The sequence below is a fragment of the Orcinus orca genome, chromosome 15 (assembly GCF_937001465.1).
Source record: "Orcinus orca chromosome 15, mOrcOrc1.1, whole genome shotgun sequence".
Lineage (NCBI taxonomy): Eukaryota > Metazoa > Chordata > Mammalia > Artiodactyla > Delphinidae > Orcinus > Orcinus orca.
Window position 1 is genome coordinate 77,509,841 of NC_064573.1, and position 19,979 is coordinate 77,529,819.

The 19,979-nt window shown below is 42.6% G+C and overlaps 1 protein-coding gene across 1 annotated transcript in view; it reads left to right on the top strand.

Moving 5' to 3' along the window:
• Nucleotides 1-19,979, top strand: part of FBXW8 (F-box and WD repeat domain containing 8) — a 114,131-nt gene that overhangs the window by 11,855 nt on the left and 82,297 nt on the right. Inside the window, exons 2-4 of the mRNA XM_004281497.4 lie at nt 2,869-2,973; nt 15,487-15,651; nt 19,392-19,480. Of these exons, the coding sequence (XP_004281545.1) occupies nt 2,869-2,973; nt 15,487-15,651; nt 19,392-19,480 (359 nt within the window). The remainder of the gene's footprint in view (nt 1-2,868; nt 2,974-15,486; nt 15,652-19,391; nt 19,481-19,979) is intronic.

Genomic DNA, 19,979 nt, shown 5'->3' on the forward strand with positions numbered 1-19,979 from the left:
CAGTGTAGGAGAGTTCCCTTTTCTAAGAGCACAGTGATGTAAAAAAAAAGTTTGGCTTTGTAACGTTGGTGTTTATATAATTATAATTCAATGCTTTGAAGCAGTTGTTGCTCTCCAGAACTTATAAATGATCAAGAACCATAACACCGTGTGTTAACAGTGAGACCAGCATGGAGTCTCTGACTGTTTGTTGGTGTGGGAGCCCTAATACCCCGGACTGGTCATTCACACCCTGCTGGCTACCTCCTTCTCATCCTCTGTGCACTAGAGCAGATCCGTCTGTAGTTATTACTGTGGTATAACCTTTTTAAATTGATGATTCTTTTTTTAAAGCCCTCTTGGAAAAGCCCTTGTTGTGTGGATACTTTCAGTATTCATACTTGTGAATGACAGCTTCTGCTGTACCACCCCCTTTCCACTGTCATCGACTATCATGTGCTTATCTCGTGACAAGGGGAGACAACTTTCTGTGTAAACAACAAGCTGACGTGGGGGCTACGCGGAATGTGGACCTAATCAAAAGTATGTGTTGAAGGAAAAAAAGGGACCTGGAATGCCACTCAAGGAAAGAAAATAGTACTATTAGCAATCAGTTATTGCATGCTGAGCCTGGGTACTTGTGCCAGGCCCTTTCCATGCATTATTTCATTTTTTCTCATAACTGCCCCATGAATAACGTATTAGGTGTGTTAATATCTGTTTCATAGCTGAGGAAGCTAAGAATCAGATGCATTTAGCCTGGTCTCGTGGCTAGTCAGATGCAGAACTAGGATGATCGGTTGGAATCTGTGCTCTAACCTTCCATGCTCTGCTGCATCCCAGAGGTCATGGGGGCTGGCATGAAAGAGGATGGTGGCAGAGTTTGGAGTATGCTAAGGCAGAGGCGGTATTTTCTAGGATGAGAATAGAGAACTGGCCAACTGAACAGGCAAAAGGGAGAAGGCACCTGCCACCAGAATTGTGACTTTTCTGCACCAGCAAAACTAAAAACAGAGATGACTTCTCATGCTTCATCGCAGTAGTGTCAAGTACAGACATCAGTTTATAGGGAGTCCCGAAGGGACCAATTGAAGAAAGCAATGCCTCTGGCAGGGGGGAGGAAAAAAAAAAGCTAATTATGAGTTCAGTTTGCATGAGTGCAGACTTTTGTTTGCCTTTATTCTGCTTGTATGAGGATAGGGAACATTTTTCTCTTGTTTCTTTACTGAGTGGATAAGGTAGACTTCTCCACCTCACCATAGTCAAAAACTCCAAAAGAGAAAGCAGAAGGAGGTCCAGGGCTGTGAAGGATAGTCTTGTACTGTGTGCACCTTTCCTCCATTCCCTCCATAGTTACGGTAAGGAGTCTCAAGTTGGATCTGGGCATAGAGAAAGTGATGCCTCTCTCTCGATGAGTAAAGCTGATTAGCTGTAGGAGGGGACCTAGCATGACATTAGACAAATGACTTTCCATTATTTTTTTAGGCAAGGACCCGTTTGTCTTCCAATTACACTTGCAGATTTTTTTCTGTTGTTTTCTGTAAAGCCAACACTTCTGTCCTGATTTAACATGCCGTTCCTCCTTTACCCGCCGAGAACTGTCAGCTCTTCCTCTTTTTTCCTCTAGAGATCCTTCTTGGCCTTCGTGCTTAGCCTTGCGCTGTTTTTGCAGTTGAATACATTACCTCCTTATGCCCTGGATTATCTTTTAGCCCTGAGACTCCTAGATGAATGGAAACATGATTCCAGAAAAATCTTCACCCTGAATCGTGGTAGGGTTTGAGTCGGTGCTCACACTCCCTTAAAAATGCTGAGATTCTTTTCATGAAGCCTTGCAATATACAACTGTTGTATTTGAGTGGTGGATTAATAATTTGCTTGCAACCGGTAAGTCACCGACGTCAGCCAAAGCTTATTAAACATGAATTTTATTAAGCGAGTTTTGTTGGGATGCAGAGCTCTGCTTTCCCCAGCTTTACAGGAGCACACACCAAAGTGAGCTTTGGCAGGTGGAGTCGGGACCAGGCAGAGGGATCCATGTGCACACTTGGCCTTTTTTCTGTTTCACCCTCGTATTTCTTTGTGCTACCAGGATCGTCATGACAGCCTTATCTCTCAAATAAAGCCTGTTACCTCATCCCTAATTGCTTATCCAAAGGCAGGCAAGCTCTAATTTCTCCACATTAATAAATGACACCGAAGAAGAACTGCTCTGTTTGCACTGGCTCACTCAGGTTAAGCAGCACAAGCCCCCGGGTGCATTAGGAAACCTTGTGCTTCTCCTGTGGCCACGGGGAGACGGACTCACCTTACTCAAGAGCAGCACTTCATTTGTTTACTTTTTGCTCACATTCACAGCCCTATCCCCCTCTTCCTGATGAAAACACTGCAGTGACCTAGGTCAGCATTTCTTCGCTGTGGGCATTCACCCCCCTCCAAGTTGGGGGCTAGTAGCAGTTGTCCTGGAAGGACCAGTGGCCTCCCTGATTCCAAGGCTCTTTCTTGACTGCCTACCACTCACCTTTCCTTAGAAGCTGAGAGGTTTTCCACAAACCTTTGCACTGATTCCTGTGGCACACGCCAGGTTGTGAGATGGTACCCCTGCTTCTCCTTTCTGAAGCATTACGGGAAATGGTCTTGTGGAGTTTATAAGTGAATGTAAGGAGGGTAAGCTTGTGGGGGTTGGAGAATTGAGAGTAGCTGTCAAGCTCTGAATTAGTTCCATGACTCTGCTCTGCAGAATAGTGAGAACGCTTTGCTTCTCCTGGGAATCAGCATCGTCTCTCTTGTCACCACTTAAGGCTATTGCTGGTCATTAAAGGGCCTGTAAATATGAACATTTTCATATCTCAGAATCTTAAGCTTGTTTCTTTTATTTTTCCTCCTCAGAATGAAATGGATGACGTGCCCTTCTTTGATATCCAACTGCCGTACGAGTTGGCAATCAATATATTTCAGTATCTGGACAGAAAAGAACTAGGAAGGTGTGCGCAGGTAAGCTGTCATTAATGGATGGTCAGGATTTACCTACATGTGTAATTCAAGTATGGGAAGCTCTTCCATAGCAGAAATTTACTTTACAGAATGACAAACTTTAAAGAAATAATGAGTTGGATAGCAGCTTTACTTGAAGGAAAGCAACCTTGAACATAAACGATTATGTTCCATATCACCATGTCATGTTTATCTTTTTGTGACCGTCTGTCCCAGAGCTGTGTTCCTCCTGCAGTCTGAGTTATGGCTGACCTGTGGCAGCGTGTTCAAGGCTGACAAGGTTGTACTTGCCTTTACTGAGATCGCCAGACCTGTTAATGTCCTCACCGTTTCTAATGCAAAGATGCAAGGCCTTGGTTCAGTCACGCCAGTCGTTAGGTTGGGAGCTGAGGGTCAGCCTGGGGACAAAACAGTGAAGTCATGTTCCACTGTATGATCCAAATTACCCTTCAAACATCAGAATTCCACTTAGTGAGGCGAGAGGCATGTGAGAGCTGAGATCCACTGAGGGAACTGCAGATCGGCGTCACCCATCTCATGCCTACTCTGGGGCACGTGCCCATGGCGTGGAATGGTGGGAGATACAGTCTAGGCTGGACTTTATTGTGTGCATGAATCACAGGGGATCTTGATAAAATGCTAATTCGGATTCAGGAGGTCTGGGGTGTGGCCCAATTATCTGCATTTCTACCAGGTGATGCCAAGTGTGGCTTTGGCCGTGCTTTAAGAGGCAAGCATTTATATTATTAAAGTTAGTCTGTTGTTCTCTTCCTTTTGGTGAAGAATGTCTAATTTCTCATAAGTTAAATGTGTATGTGATTGACCATTTGGCTTTTCATGGACAGCTGTGTTCCCAGAAGGCACTGGAGTATCCATTGCCAAAGAAGTAATTTGTTTAGTGGTTACTGTTTCCCATCCCTGAATCCTATAATGCATTTGATACAAGTTTCTGTACCTTCAGGAGAAAGAGTTTGGTGAAATTGAGTGGTAGGAGAACTATACAATAAAAATCCGAAACACCACCATGAATATGCAGGTAAAAATATTAAGGCAGTTTGAGGGTGGTGAAAACTAGACAGACTCTAGAGCTGTCTAACTCCATGGCAGTTCAGTGAAATGACACAAAATACAGGACAATTTAGAGAGTTTCTGGTTTTACTTTATTCCCCTATTATGGTTTTACCCTATTGTGAAGCATTTTGCTTAATCAAAACTATTTTTCTACTTAAATATGAATTTGAGAAAGTGTTCAGTATTTTTGATTGCCACAGCATCAGTTAAGGGGGGGTATTGGCAAATATTTTTTGATGCAGGGTGTGGAAATCTTTCGGAAGAAACTATGCAGAGGCTAAAATTCACAAAATAAAAATGTTTGAAGTGTAAACCATGCTCAGAGCCTATCGACCGCATGAAGTAAGAGTACCTACATTGTCTTCTTCTTTGCCTTGGAAGTTGGATTTGTTATATTCTAACTTTACACATTGGCCCTGCTCCCAAGAGTTGAAAACAAGGGTGTAGCTAAACGAGTCCAGCTCCTGGATTTCAGCCTGATGCTGTTAGCCAAAGTCTTGGAACAGGGTCTATCTAATAGCTAGCTTTCCACAAAGTCAGCCTTAGATGATAAAATCTTCATTCTTGATAGGGAGCTGCTGTTTAAGGAATCATTTCTTCTTACGTTGCTTTTGCTCTCCTGCTTTGTAGAGGGCCATGTGGCTTTCACGTCTGCTGCTGGTTTTCTCATCCAAAGAGTTTATCAGTGAAAGATAGGATCTGGTGGAAGAAGAAATCCCCCTTTTGGTACCGTGGGGCTGCATTCCAGGGTAGATTGGTTATGCTGGTGAGATTATTCTGCAGGTGTGAACAGTTTAATTTGCAACACAGTAGTCCAATTGTGCACCAGAATTCTTCCCTCTTGGGCCAGTTGGATTTGGGTTTTTGTGGTTGAACCTAATTTTTAGAGCACATGTATAAGATTAGAAAATATACTTAAACAGAACCCCTGAGGTGGCTCTGATCTTCTAAGCCAGGATTTTTTTCGTAGAGCTTTTGCACAAAGATGACGATGGATGGCCAGTAGTTTGTGACTTGGCTTTGTTTTTTTCAAGCATTACAAGAAAACCACAAAGTAATAAAAATAAGTAGCATTTTCATTTGTTTCTCGTGGTGTTTTTATTTTTGAAACAGGAAAAGGGCCTTCTGTTGAATGGAGTGTCCTGCTGCTTTATGATTTTATTTTAGAGGGGGCTCGCTCTCTCCGTCTCGCTCTTTCTCTCTGGTTCTCTTTTAATCTAGCCGCCTTGGGATTTCAGTGAAAGTGGTTGGGCCAGTTATGTGGAATTGGCACCATAAACTATATGTGTGCCCTTGGAGAAAACCTGTTTGCTTAGATCCTTATGCCAAATTGGTAACTGACTAACAGTAAGGAACCCTGATTGGGGCGGACTTCTGAGATTTCATTATGCCACAGACTGTACTGGGGAATCGATTTGGCTCTTGACTTTGTCTCCTTTCTGCATCCCCTCTCTTTTCTGCTTTGTGAGGCTTTACGCTTCAAAACTAAAGCCCCCTTACGTTAGTCTGTGGTCCTGTGTACCCTGAATGCTGACCTCTAGCTCCTTGGTATCCATACTTGTCCCTCGAGGGATTTAGTATCTCTGTGGGAGAGTATCATGCTGGGATGTCTCAAACAGTGTGGGTTTTAGTAAGCAGTTATGCTTGGGGCGGTTCATTGAGCAGTTTATCATTTCGCTACTTAGAATTTTTTGTTCTTTTGTGTGTGTGTGTCCACAGGATTTCCAAACACTTTAAAGGGTAATATTTTAAAATGGACAACAATGACAAAATTGTCGATTTCGAAATTACAAAATTGTTTGGTTTTTATGAGAAAAGTGAGTGTGCTGTTATATTACAACATGAGTAATTCTAAGGAGTAAAGGTTTTTAAGTATTTACCAATGTTCATTTAAAAAACTTTAAAAGTAATTAGAAATTCATAAGTTGCAAAAAATAGTGCAGAGAAGTTCTGTGTACCCTTCCCCCAGTTTCCTCCATTGGTAATGTCTTGCAGACTGTAGCCCAATATCAAAACCAGGAATTGACATTTGCAAAGTCCATGGAGCTTACTCAGATTTCATCAGTTTAATACACTCTTATTTGTGTGTATTTAAGTCTACGCAGTTTTATCACGTGTGTAGATTTGAGTGACCACACGGTCAAGATACAGAATTTTCATCACAAGAGTCCTGCTACTCTTTTATAGCCATGCCCTTCCCTAACCCCTGGCAACCTCGAATTTGTTCTCCATCTCTATAACTTTATTTTTTCATTTTCAATTTTAGCATATATTTTAGTTATGTGTATTTCCTAATGTGTAAGTTTAGAAATAGAGTTGCAAAGGCAACAGGGCCATGATTTTCAAGTAAAAGGTAGAAAAACGTCCTTGAAGAATGTAATAAAGAAAAAGAAGGAAGATGGGAGAGGTTAAAAACTTAAGATTTATGTTAAAATTGGCAAGCAAGAAGTAGGTGTTACCAAAATAAATAAGTAGCTCTGGAACTAAAGCCCAGTGTATTAGATAATGATATTTCAAGTTTCAAGGCAAATGTGATCTTATGATCTTCCCATATGTCCAAATAGGAGAAACTAAAATTTGAGTTTTTCTAGCTACAGATCTTAATGACATTTTTAAAGGTTGGAAATTTAGAGCCAAGTGTGCCTGGTTGATTTTCAGAGCAGAAATTATTCTGAGGACCTGTAGTTGCTGGCAGGATTCCCTTAGTTCTTAATTTCCACCTTTGCCCCCAGACTTCTCTCAGGGAGATATGTGCATGCCTGACACCCAGGCATCCACAGGAGTTTCCTTTTAATTCCCCAGGTTGCAGTGGCTGCTCCCTCTAAAAGGGGTTAGGGAGAACCAAAGCAACTCCAGAAAAAAAGATGGGGAACTAGATGAAACAAGAATGGCAAAATATTGATAGTCATTTCAACAGAGTGGGGGTGACTTGGGAGTTTATTACGCTGTTCACTTTACTTTTGTGTGGTTGAAATTTTTCATATTAAAACTTAAAAGAGAAAAAAATCAGAAAGCAAGAGATTATATTTGAATAAGAAAGTCAAAGCCTTCTGAGAGCAGCACATGTCAGGAGCTGACCTTTGAAAATAAAACCAATCCAGTTTTTTTCGTAATTTTTGAATTTTATTTTATTTTTTAATACAGCAGGTTCTTATTAGTTATCTATTTTATATATATTAGTGTATACATGTCAATCCCAACCTCCCAATTCATCACACCACCACCACCCCCCGCCACCGCTTTCCCCCCTTGGTGTCCATACATTTGTTCTCTACATCTGTGTCTCTATTTGTGCCTTGTAGACTGGTTCATCTGTACCATTTTTCTGGGTTCCACATATATGCGTTAATATGCGATATATGTTTTTCTATTTCTGACTTACTTCACTCTGTATGACAGTCTCTAGATCCATCCATGTCTCTACAAGTGATCCAATTTCATTCCTTTTTATGGCTGAGTAACATTCCATTGTATATATGTACCACATCTTCTTTATCCATTTGTCTGTCGATGGGCATTTAGGTTGCATCCATGCATGACCTGGCTATTGTAAATAGTGCTGCAGTGAACATTGGGGTGCGTGTGTCTTCTTGAATTATGGTTTTCTCTAGGTATATGCCCAGCAATCCAGTTTTTTTAGGTGTTGAACTTAAAAAAAAAAATTGGACTTATTCTTCTCATTCGGTTATTTACAGAGGGCCTACTATGTGCCATGTACCATTCTAGACGGTGAACAAAACATAAAAACCCCTGCCTTTTGGAAAGCTTTACATTATGTGCAGTAAATATATCATTAAATATAGAATATATCTGATGGTGGTAAGTGCTATGGAGAAAAATGAGACGCAGAGATGATGTTGGGGGTTGCATCATCTGGGGTGGCCAGGGAAGACTTCATAGAGAAGGTGACCTTTCAGCAGAGACCTGAAGGAGGGAAGAAGGAAGCTGGGCTGGTCTCTGGCGGAGGGGAATAGCAGGTGCAGAGGCTTTGAGGTGAGTGTACCTGTTGTGTGAAGAACAGCAGGAAGGTCAGACTGGCTAGGCTGTGGCAACTGAGTAATGGCCTCCCTGAGATGTTCATGCCCTAATCCTCAGGCCTGTGACTACGTTATCTTTTATGGTAAAAAGACCTTTGCAGATGTAAGTTAAGGATCTTCACATGGAGTGATCTTGGATTATCCAGGTGGGTTCATTGTGACTACAGAGCTCCTTAGAGGGAGGCAGGAGGTCAGAGAGGAGAGGAGATGCTATGTTGCTGGCTTTGAAAATGGAGGAAGGGGCTGCAAGCGAAGGAATGTACGTGGCCCCTCAAAGCTGGAAAAGGTAAAGAAACAGATCGTCCCCTGAAGCCTCCAGGAGGAATGCAACCCTGCTACCAACACCTTGATTTTATTTTATTTTATTTTTTGGCCACGCTGTGCAGCTTATGAGGTCTTAGTTCCCCGACCTGGGATTGAACCCGTGCCTCCTGCAGTGGAAACGTGGACCACCAGGGAGTTCCCCCAACACCTTGATTTTAGACTTCTGGCCCCCAGAACTGTAAGAGAATAAATTATGTCATTTAAAGCCATAAGTTTGTGATAAGTTGTTAAAATATCAATAGGAAACTAACACAGGGATGTAGTGAGCAGACAGGGCTAAGAGAAGGAGAGATGGTCCAAATTCAGAAGGCACTTAATCTGTTAACAGAACTTGAACTTTTATTCTGAATGAGATGGGAAGCCATTGAAGTGTTTTAATCAGAGGAGTGACAAGGTCTGACTTACACGTTAAAAGGGATCATTTTCCCTGCCATGTGAAGAATATGCCGGGGAACAAGGCTGGCAGCAAGGAGACCAGTTTGAAGGCTACATGGTGGTTTGGACCAGGACTGTGCTGGTAGAAGTGGGTGGAGTCAGGGTTGCTGATGGGTTGGGTGTGGGGAGAGGAGGAAGAGTCAACAGGACTCCAGGTGTTTGGCCTGAGCAACTGGGTGGATGAGGTTACCATTACTAATGAGGGGAAAATGGTGGGATGAGCAAGTTTGGGGGGAAGATCAGTACTTGAATGTGAGGCTGCAGATGAGTTCTGGGTTGAACTCAGGGTTGAAGATGTCAATTTGGAAGCAGTCAGCACATGGATGGTATTTAAAGCCAGGAAACTGAACGAGATCATCAGGAAAGTGAGTGTAGATAGAGGAGGAGATTAGGGGTTGGGCCCTGGCACAGACAGTGAGTAGACGATAAGCAGACTGAGAAGGCGGTACCTGTGAGCTGGGAAGAAACCTAGCGTGCACAGTCCTCTGAACCAAGGGAGGGCAATTTTCAAGGAGGTGAAATGAAAGTGATCAAAGGTAATAAGCGGTCAAGTGAGAGGAGGACTGAGAAGAGACTGCTGGGTTTAGCAATGGGAGGTCAGTGGTGTGTCCTCCCCAGGTAGACTTCATTATGTCATTGTGTGACTGGAACAGTGACACTTTTTCCCCTATTGTGGGCCTCGCTGGTAACCTTAATCCAGGCAGAGTTAATAAAGCTAGTTTTTGAGTCAAGGGCTTTTTTATTTTCTTTTCTTTTAATGCTGCAATTCATAGTGGTGCTATAAAGCAAAATGCTGGAGACACTTTTATTAGCAAATTCTTGCAGCTGAGGCTCACTCCATGGGGCTTCTACTGGGCAGGGCCAGTCCAATCTTGATGTATTAAAGAAAGACCATTAGGCCTTTGGAAAATTCAGGCTCGTAAACTTTCTAGATTTAATGTAATTTAAGAAATCAAAACAATTAGATTTCCTTTTGGTGAGACTCTTTAAAATTTACTTGTGAAAGTTTGACTAGGTGTTTTTCTTGTTGATTTTTTTCCCCCTTCAGGATTGAAAGAAATTCTTAAAGCCTATCATTTTTGTTCTCCTTTACAAGAAGAATAAAAAGGCAACCCTCTATCATTTGCTAAAAAATTGTTGGCACATTTCTGTGTTCAATACCTGATCGTAGATACAATCCTGATCCCTTTTTGGAAGTAATTCTCACCTCTAGCTTTTATAAATCCCTCAAAGAGCTTTATTGTTTGTTTTCCAGGATTAAACTTTATCCTGAATATTATTTTCTACAGAAGAGGCCCTGTGGTCTAGGGGTTAGTGGTGGGGATGATGCACCTGAAGCATCAATGTTTTGTTCTCAGGTTTTTATCCCGTAACCCTGTTGTACAAATTTCAGACTGTGTTATTTAAGACAATTTGACATTTTCTTCGAAGCTGATATAAAAAAATGTTTTCGGCTTCCAAGATTTTTAAGGTCTGACATGTATTTGAGAGTTCTTGAAAGTCTCTGAAAAGTTTCTCTATTTTAAAGTGGTTGGAATTTGTACAGTTTAGTACTCATTAAAACTCATCCAGAATGTTTAATTGGGATATTCTACTTTGTAGTCACTGAGCATTGAATTTGGATTCTCCTGAAATGATGATGATTCACTGGCTTCATCTAACAAAGTGCAGCCTTGTAGCTAATTTTTGGACTGCAGAATTACAAAGATTACCCGCTGTTGGGGGCCAGTCTTGTGATCCAACTCGACTGTAAGGGCAGAGACCAGAACTTTTCCCTCTAGCTTCCCCAGCCATGGGCAGGTGGCCCCAATCTGGTCATGTCCGTGGGGTGTCATCCACCTGCAAAGGTGTCAGTTTGGCAGGTTGAGGTGGAAAGTAGATAAGAATTGCTGGCCTTAGTGCCCGCATACAGTTGGTGCCCAACATATGTTTTAATTGACTGACTGATACCCATATCAGTGTTCTGTGAGGTGTCTTCTGGAGGACACTGGGCTTTTGAGACACTCCTTGTAAGAAGAGTTCAGGAGCCAGATAAGTTCGAGGAATGCAGCCTCTTATATTTCCTTCTTAGAGATATGCAACACGTGTCAGTCTGCTAAAAGCTCTGAGAAGTTCTGCAGTGAAGAGTCCTGCTTAGTTTTGTTTAAACCAGTGTTCTCCAAACTCGTGTGACCGTGGAATCCTTTTTTAAAATAACTTATTAATACCCTAAGGAGCTGCTATTCTATTGAATATGCTTTAGGAAGTGCTGGTCTGTGTAGTGAAATAATGAGTCTGGGTCTTTCATCTAGTAGTTACATTTCATAAATTCTACAAAATTTTACATTTTATAATTTTTACAAAAAAGGGCTGATGTATCCCAGGGATCAGAGTAAACTGCCGTGTGGTTAGCTAGCACTTTGTGCCTTTGAGAAGCCATGAGGGTGTCTGTGTGTTCACCCTTATACTTTATTTAACCCTGAATTGCAGGGGCCTGTGGCAGAAATACTCTGCTCTGGAGCTATTTGAGCTGTAGCCTGGCTCCATCACAGCTGATGTTGGTCTGTCCCTGTCTGTGCTTCATGATTGCCTAGTGCTGAGACTCCCTTTGGCACGGACAGATGGACAGACACCACCCAGTGTCATGGACAGGCTCAGCTGTGGACCAAACATGCCAAAAATAAAACCATGGTGTTCTGTCTAGTCGAAACTGGAACTCCAGTGTTACCGAGTCATTATCCCATTCTTTATTTCCTGACCACTTGTGATCAGATGAGGGTTTGTTTCCCCGATGCCCTTATGGCTAAGATGGAGAAGTGTGGGATGACAGTGTGGTTAAGTGGATTTGTAACTGATGCTGTGGCCGTGCCTGGGGTGGGCTGCTTAATGGATCCATGGCAGCCTTGGGGGAGGGCGCTAGTGGTTTGCCACGGGCTCCGTCCTCAGCCCTATCCTGCTTAATTTTTTAAAATAATTAAGACATGAAGCCCCACAGACTGTATTTTGCTGATGACTTATGTAAAGGAAAAGTAGCATACCTACAATGGATGACAGAATTGAGATGCAAAAATGATATAAAATGCTGGGGGTGGGTATGTGTGATGAGCTGGGATTTAAAATGGATAGAAAGTTTAGAAAGTTAAGAATTTAAGTTTAAGACATAATAGTGTGAGAGTAAGAAATGGGGAATTTATTTTTCTTTAATTGCAACTTGTATTTAAAAAGACTCTGAAGATTGATAAATACCGAACTGAGGTTACTGTTGGTGAGAAAAGGATGTGGACACTGGGAGATGCACAGGAGTTTTAAGCTTATTGGTAATATTTCTTAAGCAGGGTGGTGTATCCATGGGTGTTTGTAATATATACCTATTTGTCTGCCTTAAATATTTAATAAAATAAACAGACTCCAGAAGCTCTGGACCATACGTTCTGTAACCATGAGGATGTATCTTCAAGTGAAGTAGCAAATTAGTATCTGATAAAATCCTTCTGTTCATGGCGCTTGACAGTCTATATCTGGGGTATTGTTTAGTCCTGAGTATCACTTTTGAAGAGGGACACCAGAGGTGCATAAATACTAGGGTACATTTCAGAGATAATGGGTAGGGGAGCTAGTCCTTTGACAATTAGTTGGAGAAAATGGGTGTGTTTAGACCAGTGAAGAAGTGACTAAGGGGTAATGTGATGGCTGCCTTCAGCCATTTAAGGAGCTGTCAGTATGTTTTTTTTGTTCCTCTTTTCCTATATTACTATCTTCTTTTTTTTTTTTTTAAAGAAGTTTATTTATTTAAGTATGTTGGGTCTTCGTTGCTGCATGCAGGCTTTCTCTAGTTGTGGCGAGCGGGGGCTACTCTTTGTTGTGGTGCACGGGCTTCTCATTGTGGTGGCTTCTCTTGTGGAGCACGGGCTCTAGGTGTGTGGGCTTCAGTAGTTGTGGCTCGTGGGCTCTAGAGCGCAGGCTCAGTAGTTGTGGCACATGGGCTTAGTTGCTCCGTGGCATGTGGGATCTTCCCAGACCAGGCTCAAACCCGTGTTCCCTGCATTGGCAGGTGGATTCTTAACAACACTGTGCCATCAGGGAAGCCCTGTTTGGTTCTTTTAAAAAAAATAAAATATTGTTTCTTTGTCAATATTCTCTACTTTGTGAGACATTGTGCTCATAAGTTTATTTCTTTAGATATGCTTTCCTTTAGTATTTTGAATATATTTATAATGGGGTATCCCACTCCCCAGGTTTTCCTTTTAAGGCTTTCGATTAGCATTCTTTTAGCCCTACTTGGTAGTGCCATGTCAGGCAGCTGCACTGTTAAACAGTTGTCCCTTATTTTTTTGTGACAAATGCCCTGGATATAGGACAGAGTTAGATCTAAGTCAGATTAGATAAAGACAAGCCTCGAGAACAGAGCTTTCTAGCAAGCTGCCAGACAGGCCAAATAGTGACGGTTCTCTGGGGATGGTACTTTTGGAGAGCTATAAACCCATTTGGCCTCTCTGGGAGCTGCTAGACTGCTGGTTTTTACAGCTGCTATAGTTGGAGGCTGTTGGTTTTCAAGGCTACCATGGAGCTAGAGGATGAGGATGGGATTAATGCAAGTGAAAACAATACAAAGGTTGCTATTCTTACCAAGATTCAGCCATTTTTCTTGAATAGATGCTTCTCAGAACGTTGCAAGCCTTTAGTTAATTTCTAGAGTTCTGAAAAAGTTGATTTTGACAATTTTTGGCAGTATTCTTGTTGGTTTTGTGGAGGAGCAGATTTTCGGAGATCTTCAACTCTGTAGTCCTGGAAGCTAACTCCCTATTGGTATTTCTCAGATGAGGCACCCTTGTGTAATGAGAGTCTGCCGTGCACATGCTGTGTGCTCTCTCTTTGTCTCATGTTCTCTCTTCTTGTCTGAGTATTTGATGTCTTGAAGTGGCCCCAGGGGAGTGTTAAGGAGCACAAGTTACCATGAACCACTGGTCATGACTCTTACTTTCTTAGAAGTGAGGCTCAGCCTTTGGGTGGACAGCAAGCAGAATGTGTTGCAGACCGCAGATCATGTTGATCTGCTGGATCAGTTTCTCATTTTGCGAGCAGAGTCCATCTTTTGCAGTCTGCCCAGCTTTGTACATTATCCCATGATGAAGTAAATCCATCCTTCCCCAAAGTTAGGGTTGGAAGACAAAGCACTAATAGCTAGGGTGTGGAGAAAAGGGAACACTGCTGCACTGCTGGTGGGAATGTGAATTGGTACAGCCACTATGGAGAACAGTATGGAGGTTCCTCAAAAAACTACAAATAGAAGTATCATATGACCCAGCAATCCCACTACTGGGCATATACCCTGAGAAAACCATAATTCAAAAAGAGTCATGTACCACAATGTTCATTGCAGCTCTATTTACAATAGCCAGGAGATGGAAACAACCTAAGTGTCCATCATCGGATGAATGGATAAAGAAGATGTGGCACGTATATATAATGGAATATTACTCAGCCATAAAAAGAAACGAAATTGAGTTATTTGTAGTGAGGTGGATGGACCTAGAGTCTGTCATACAGAGTGAAGTAAGTCAGAAAGAGAAAGACAAATACAGTATGCTAACACATATTTATGGAATCTAAGAAAAAAAATGTCATGAAGAACCTAGGGGGTAAGACAGGAATAAAGGCACAGACCTACTAGAGAATGGACTTGAGGATATGGGGAGGGGGAAGGGTAAGCTGTGACAAAACGAGAGAGTGGCATGGACATATATACAGCACCAAATGTAAAATAGGTAGCTAGTGGGAAGCAGCCGCATGGCACAGGGAGATCAGCTCGGTGCTTTGTGACCGCCTGGAGGGGTGGGATAGGGAGGGTGGGAGGGAGGGAGACGCAAGAGGGAAGAGATATGGGAACATATGTATAACTGATACACTGTGTTATAAAGCAGAAACTAACACACCATTGTAAAGCAATTATACTCCAAAAAAGATGTAAAAAAAAAAGACATTGGTGGTAAAACAAACAAACAAACACTAATAGCTAAAATGGCCATTTCCTCTGGATACTGCTGGAATTTGAAATTCAGTCCAGTCATAATATTAATTTCTCTATATCAGATCTTACCATCCTAGATAATTGCTTGACTTTTCTGTTAAATAATTTTTTTAATCCACACATTTAAAATCTAAGTTTTTGCGCATAGTGTAAATCGGAATTTCTCATATGACCAGAAGTTTTGGGTTATGGATATTTTATTACAGCTCTTGACTTCAGAGGTCATTGGTCTGTAGCTCTATAAGATGGAAAGACAAGTGCTTATTGGTGAAAAGTAAAGAGATTCTGTTCTGAAAAGCTGTGTATGATTTTATATCTATTAACGTGTTACAGTGTGTATTTTATGCCTTTTATGTATTCGTGTATTTTTTCTCTTTATATTTTATACATATATATATAATAATTTAACCAAGTAGTTTAAAATGTGATATTAGATGGTAGTACAACAATTTTGAAATCTTGAAAGATAAAACAGGAAACATTTGCTTGTATTTTTTTTCGCCTCAGAGTGTTTTGTTAATGAGACATTTTATACTGCCATAAACCCAGGGCAGTAATAAAGGTGTTGATTGATTTTTGGATGACAAGGGACTTCTCTAATTGCAGAATTTGACATTTGTGTCACTTCTGCTGTTTTAGGTGAGCAAGACGTGGAAGGTGATTGCAGAAGATGAAGTACTCTGGTACCGGCTGTGCCAGCAGGAAGGGCACCTTCCCGAGAGCAGCATCTCCGATTATTCTTGCTGGAAGCTCATCTTCCAAGAGTGCCGAGCCAAGGAACACATGTTAAGAACCAACTGGAAGGTAGGCAGTGGCCAATATCATTACCTGTAGGGGAATAGCCTGCAAGGACACAGGAATCCAAGCCTGGGATTAAACACCCGAGTCCTTCCAATTTCATCCTGAGATTAACTGCCAAAAACAAGGAGAGGAGGAGGATGGTGAGCGTCCCTTCAGCTGTTGGTGATTTGTTGCCCCTTTTGTTGCCCATTAGAGTATCTGCCCTTGTTTTCAAGCACACTCTTTGGGAGTGTCCTGTTGTCCTCTAGGAGAGGAGGGGCGAGACTGAGGATCCGGTCCCCTCGCCTCTGGTGGTTGGGGTCTTTAGGCTAGTGCTCAGTGCAGCCCCTTTTCACTGCCACCGTCTCCCTGGATGGACCAAGAAAGCACCACCTGAATACAAAAGAGGGGCTGAAAATGCTATCTCCAGTAAATTCTAAGAGGGAGATCATTAAGCATCTCTAAGTACTGTCTTCTCTTCCCTCACATAACCTATTGGCTTGCTTCCATAACATTTATCACTTCAAAATTTCTACAGAAATATTAGATCACAGCTATGAATTTGCACAGAACAGTGTTTCTGTAGAAAATAACTGTCAAGAACAGTGTTATATAAAGCTGTTTAAGGCATGATGAGACAGCAGTGTGGTGCCCGTTTCTTCCCACCTGGGTAGCTGGATATTCAGTTGGAAGGAAGGGACAGAACTGTATTCTTTCCCCTCCTGTAAAGGTCAATCCTAATAGACTTTGAGATTAACAGGCTTTTGCTCATTACTGATAGTGACATATTACCTATGTGCATGTCTGTCCCCAGTCACCTCATAACCTGATTAGTGACCGATACTCTTGATCTGGGCAGCGTCACAGTTCCTAGCAAAGCTAATAAGACGTAGTGTTCCTCTAACTCGGGTTTCTCAACCCCAGCACTAGTGCCATCTGGGACCAATACTTTGCGGTGAGGCCTGTCCTGGGCATTGCAGGATCTTCCGCAGCATGTCCAGCCTCTCCCCAGTATATGCCAGAAGCATTCTCTTCCTCCCCTCAGCTCTGACAACCAAAAAGTCTTCAGACCAGTCCGATGTCCCCTGAGGGCAAAATCAGCCCTGGGTGAGAACCATCCTTCTAACGAGGATTAGCATAGCCATGCTTGGCCATGAAGACCCACCACTAAGTACAGATCCCTCTGGCCCCCGCTCTGTGTATCCACTCCAGGTAATAAACTCGCGTGAGGGCCCCCCTCGCCCTCTTGCCCATTGGCTTGGTTATGTCTGTGTGAAGGACATAAGTGAGAGCAGGCATTGGGTTTGCCAAAGCTGCTTAGACAGGCTGGGGGCCGGAAAGCAGAGGGTCTGACCCTGGCAGGAGGAGGCATAATTTAAGGAAAGCTTGAGAGTGAGGCGTTTACTAGGGCCTTTCTGTCTGGGAAGGAGGGATACTTTTGAGATTCGTGAGCATGAGAGCTGGAGATATTCCATGTACCCTGGCTTGAATTCATAAATGTCAGATTCTAAGAGAGAAAGCAGCAGCTGAGTTCTTTGTTTCCTCTTTGGTATTAGAAAGCTAGGGAGGGAAGCAGGTACCCCCTCCTCATCCAGGCTGGAGGGGGCCGAAGTGAAGGGGTTTAAAGACCCGCCGCATAGCATCCGGCACTTAATGCCAGTATACAGATTACGTACAATCCAACTGAACGTCTGTTCTGTTGTTCTTCTCCAACAAACCCAAAGCCATGTGTTTATTAAGTGCTCAATAAGAGATCGTTGCTTGAATGACCTGGAGTCAAACTGCAGGGAGACCGGAGGGAGGCTTCTCTGTGGAGTGTCTCGGGCCCATTTCCTGCACTGTTATACCTGTGAGGACTACAGAAGTAAAATGTCAGATGATGACTCTTGCATTAACTGTAGTGATGGGATTCTTGTGATTCTAGAATGAAAGGAATTCTTATGAAAACATGAAAGGTAGTGCAGAGCAAGATGCTTTCCCTTTGTGTGCCTCTGATTTCTCATCTCTAATGTGGAGCTGAGAGTAGCTGCGCTCTTTGCGCCGTCGTGAGGATGACTGTCTAATGATATATCTAACACTCCTCCCACAGCGCGTGGCCTGTGTCTGCTGCTCAGTTAGCATCGGCCTTGGCACGCAGATGCTGTGGTTTGGTGCTATTCATGGTCAACCTCAGGATGGGTTGGGAAGGTGATTTGGTTTGGCATCTCCTAGGTTGGTGTTGGAGGAAGCTGAGAAGGGACCCCAGGGTTCTCAGTACTTCCACACAGGGGATGACCTGTGAATGCAGGAACTTACCTGGACCTGCAGGAACTTACCTGGACCTGCAGTTCAGAGCCAGCGTGCAAATGATGTTCCTTTCCCTGGTGTTTGCATACACTCATTTCACTGTAGCATTCTAGGATCTCTCTAATCCAGAATACCAGTGTGCGGTTGGAGCCCTTGATGGGAAGGAAGCCACGTGATGAAACTTAGTGGAGAATGTGAGCACACAGGCCCTCGCCTTTTCTTTCAATAGCTTGTCCCTCAAAAGAGCTTTGCTGTTCCTGTCATTTTGGCTGTGGCCCTCGAACAGATGATTCTCAAGTCCTTCCATCCCCATGTCTCCACTAGCAGGACAGCCCCACTTGGATGTGTCCAGTTGTGTCCCTCAGCCTTGGACTTGGTCCTCGAGTTCAGTGAGATCACCATGTAGGTCGTCTTGCACAGTGCCTGGAGTACAGCTGCTTAGTAAACGTTGGTTTTAATGGAACGAATGTCATCATCTGTCTCCTAATAATATAAAATAGCAACAACCATTTATTGAAAACCTGTGTGCTAAGAACTGTGCTTGCCACTTACACACACTATTTCTAATCCTTGTGCTGGTACAGCAAAGTTGAAATTATGGATGGCTTGGTATTTTTTTTTAATTGAAGTATATAGTTGACTTGCAATATTGTTTCAGGTGTACAGCAAAGCAATTCCGTTATGTGTATGTATTTTTTGATGGCTTGGTGTTCTTGAATACCTTTTATTCACGCTTGCTTTTTGGCTTAACTGTCCTGCCCTGCCCTTCCCAACATCCCAAATGTAAATACTTTCTATTCTTCAAGATTCCCTTTATTTTAAAAATAATTATTTTATTTATACATATTTTGAATCAGTAAATAAACAATCGTGATGCAGTAAATCAAAAGTCATAAAAGGGCATATACTGGAAAATACATCTTTCTCACCTCTCTCCACCTACCACCTAGTTCCCTCCTCAGGAGCAGCTGTGTTATGGGCTTTAGGGTTTCCTTTAAATACCCTTTCCATGAACCTCTGACCTCTCAGTCAGAAACAATGTCTTTTCTTTTCCCCATCCTGATTTTTATCTTGTTGTATATACTTTTTCATTTTATTCTGAGAGCATTTATAAGGGGTGTTAACAGGTAAAATACCATTAACTACTTTCTCTCATCTGAACTGGACTTTTTAAATACACTTTATACATTTCTTCACTAGCAGCCCACTGCGGAGTGGAGTGGTTAACATCCTGTAATCCCCTCAAGGACAGGGCCCTCGTCTCGCGCATCCCGTGCCCGGTAGTTTCATTCAGTGTGTTTGTAACTCATAAATACATAGCTTAACATATTAGTTGTCTCTGTCCTTTCGAATGTCTTGATAACTATGGACACAGTCCATGCCGTAAAAAAACTGCCATGAATGTAGTTGAGAGCGAAATGCTTTGTCTCCTGGCTATCCAGAGAGTAGTATAAACTGCACCCCCTTTTCTTATGCAGAATCGCAAAGGCGCCGTGAGTGAGCTGGAACACATTCCTGATGCGGTTTTATGTGATGTGCATTCTCACGATGGTGTTGTCATTGCTGGGTAAGCGAAAACAGTTTTTCAGTTAATATTCTTCATCCTAAGGTCTTTCACTTTTCATGGACCACCCTCTGCGTCCCAGCCACCTTATTCTCCCTTGGGAGTGCGTGCCTTCCCACTTATAGCCCTCGTGGAGATGGGCCGTCTCCATGACTCTATCCTCCAGTAGTTGAGAGCTCTGAAGTTAGTGGTGTGGAGCGGCTCTGTAATCCATTTGTGTCCATGCATCTTTTGAGCTTTTAAATCACTCTTCTGTGTTCTGTCACTCTTCTGGCATGTTCTGTTAGATTTTCATTAAGGCAAACAGTTTGTATTTTATGAAGACATAAAAAAGTCAAGCAATAATAATAAGTGTTGGCAGAAACAGGTGCTATTCTTTTTTTTTTTTTTTTTTTTTGCGGTATGTGGGCCTCTCACTGCTGTGGCCTCTCCCGTTGTGGAACGCAGGTTCCGGACGCGCAGGCTCAACGGCCATGGCTCACAGGCCCAGCCGCCCCGCGGC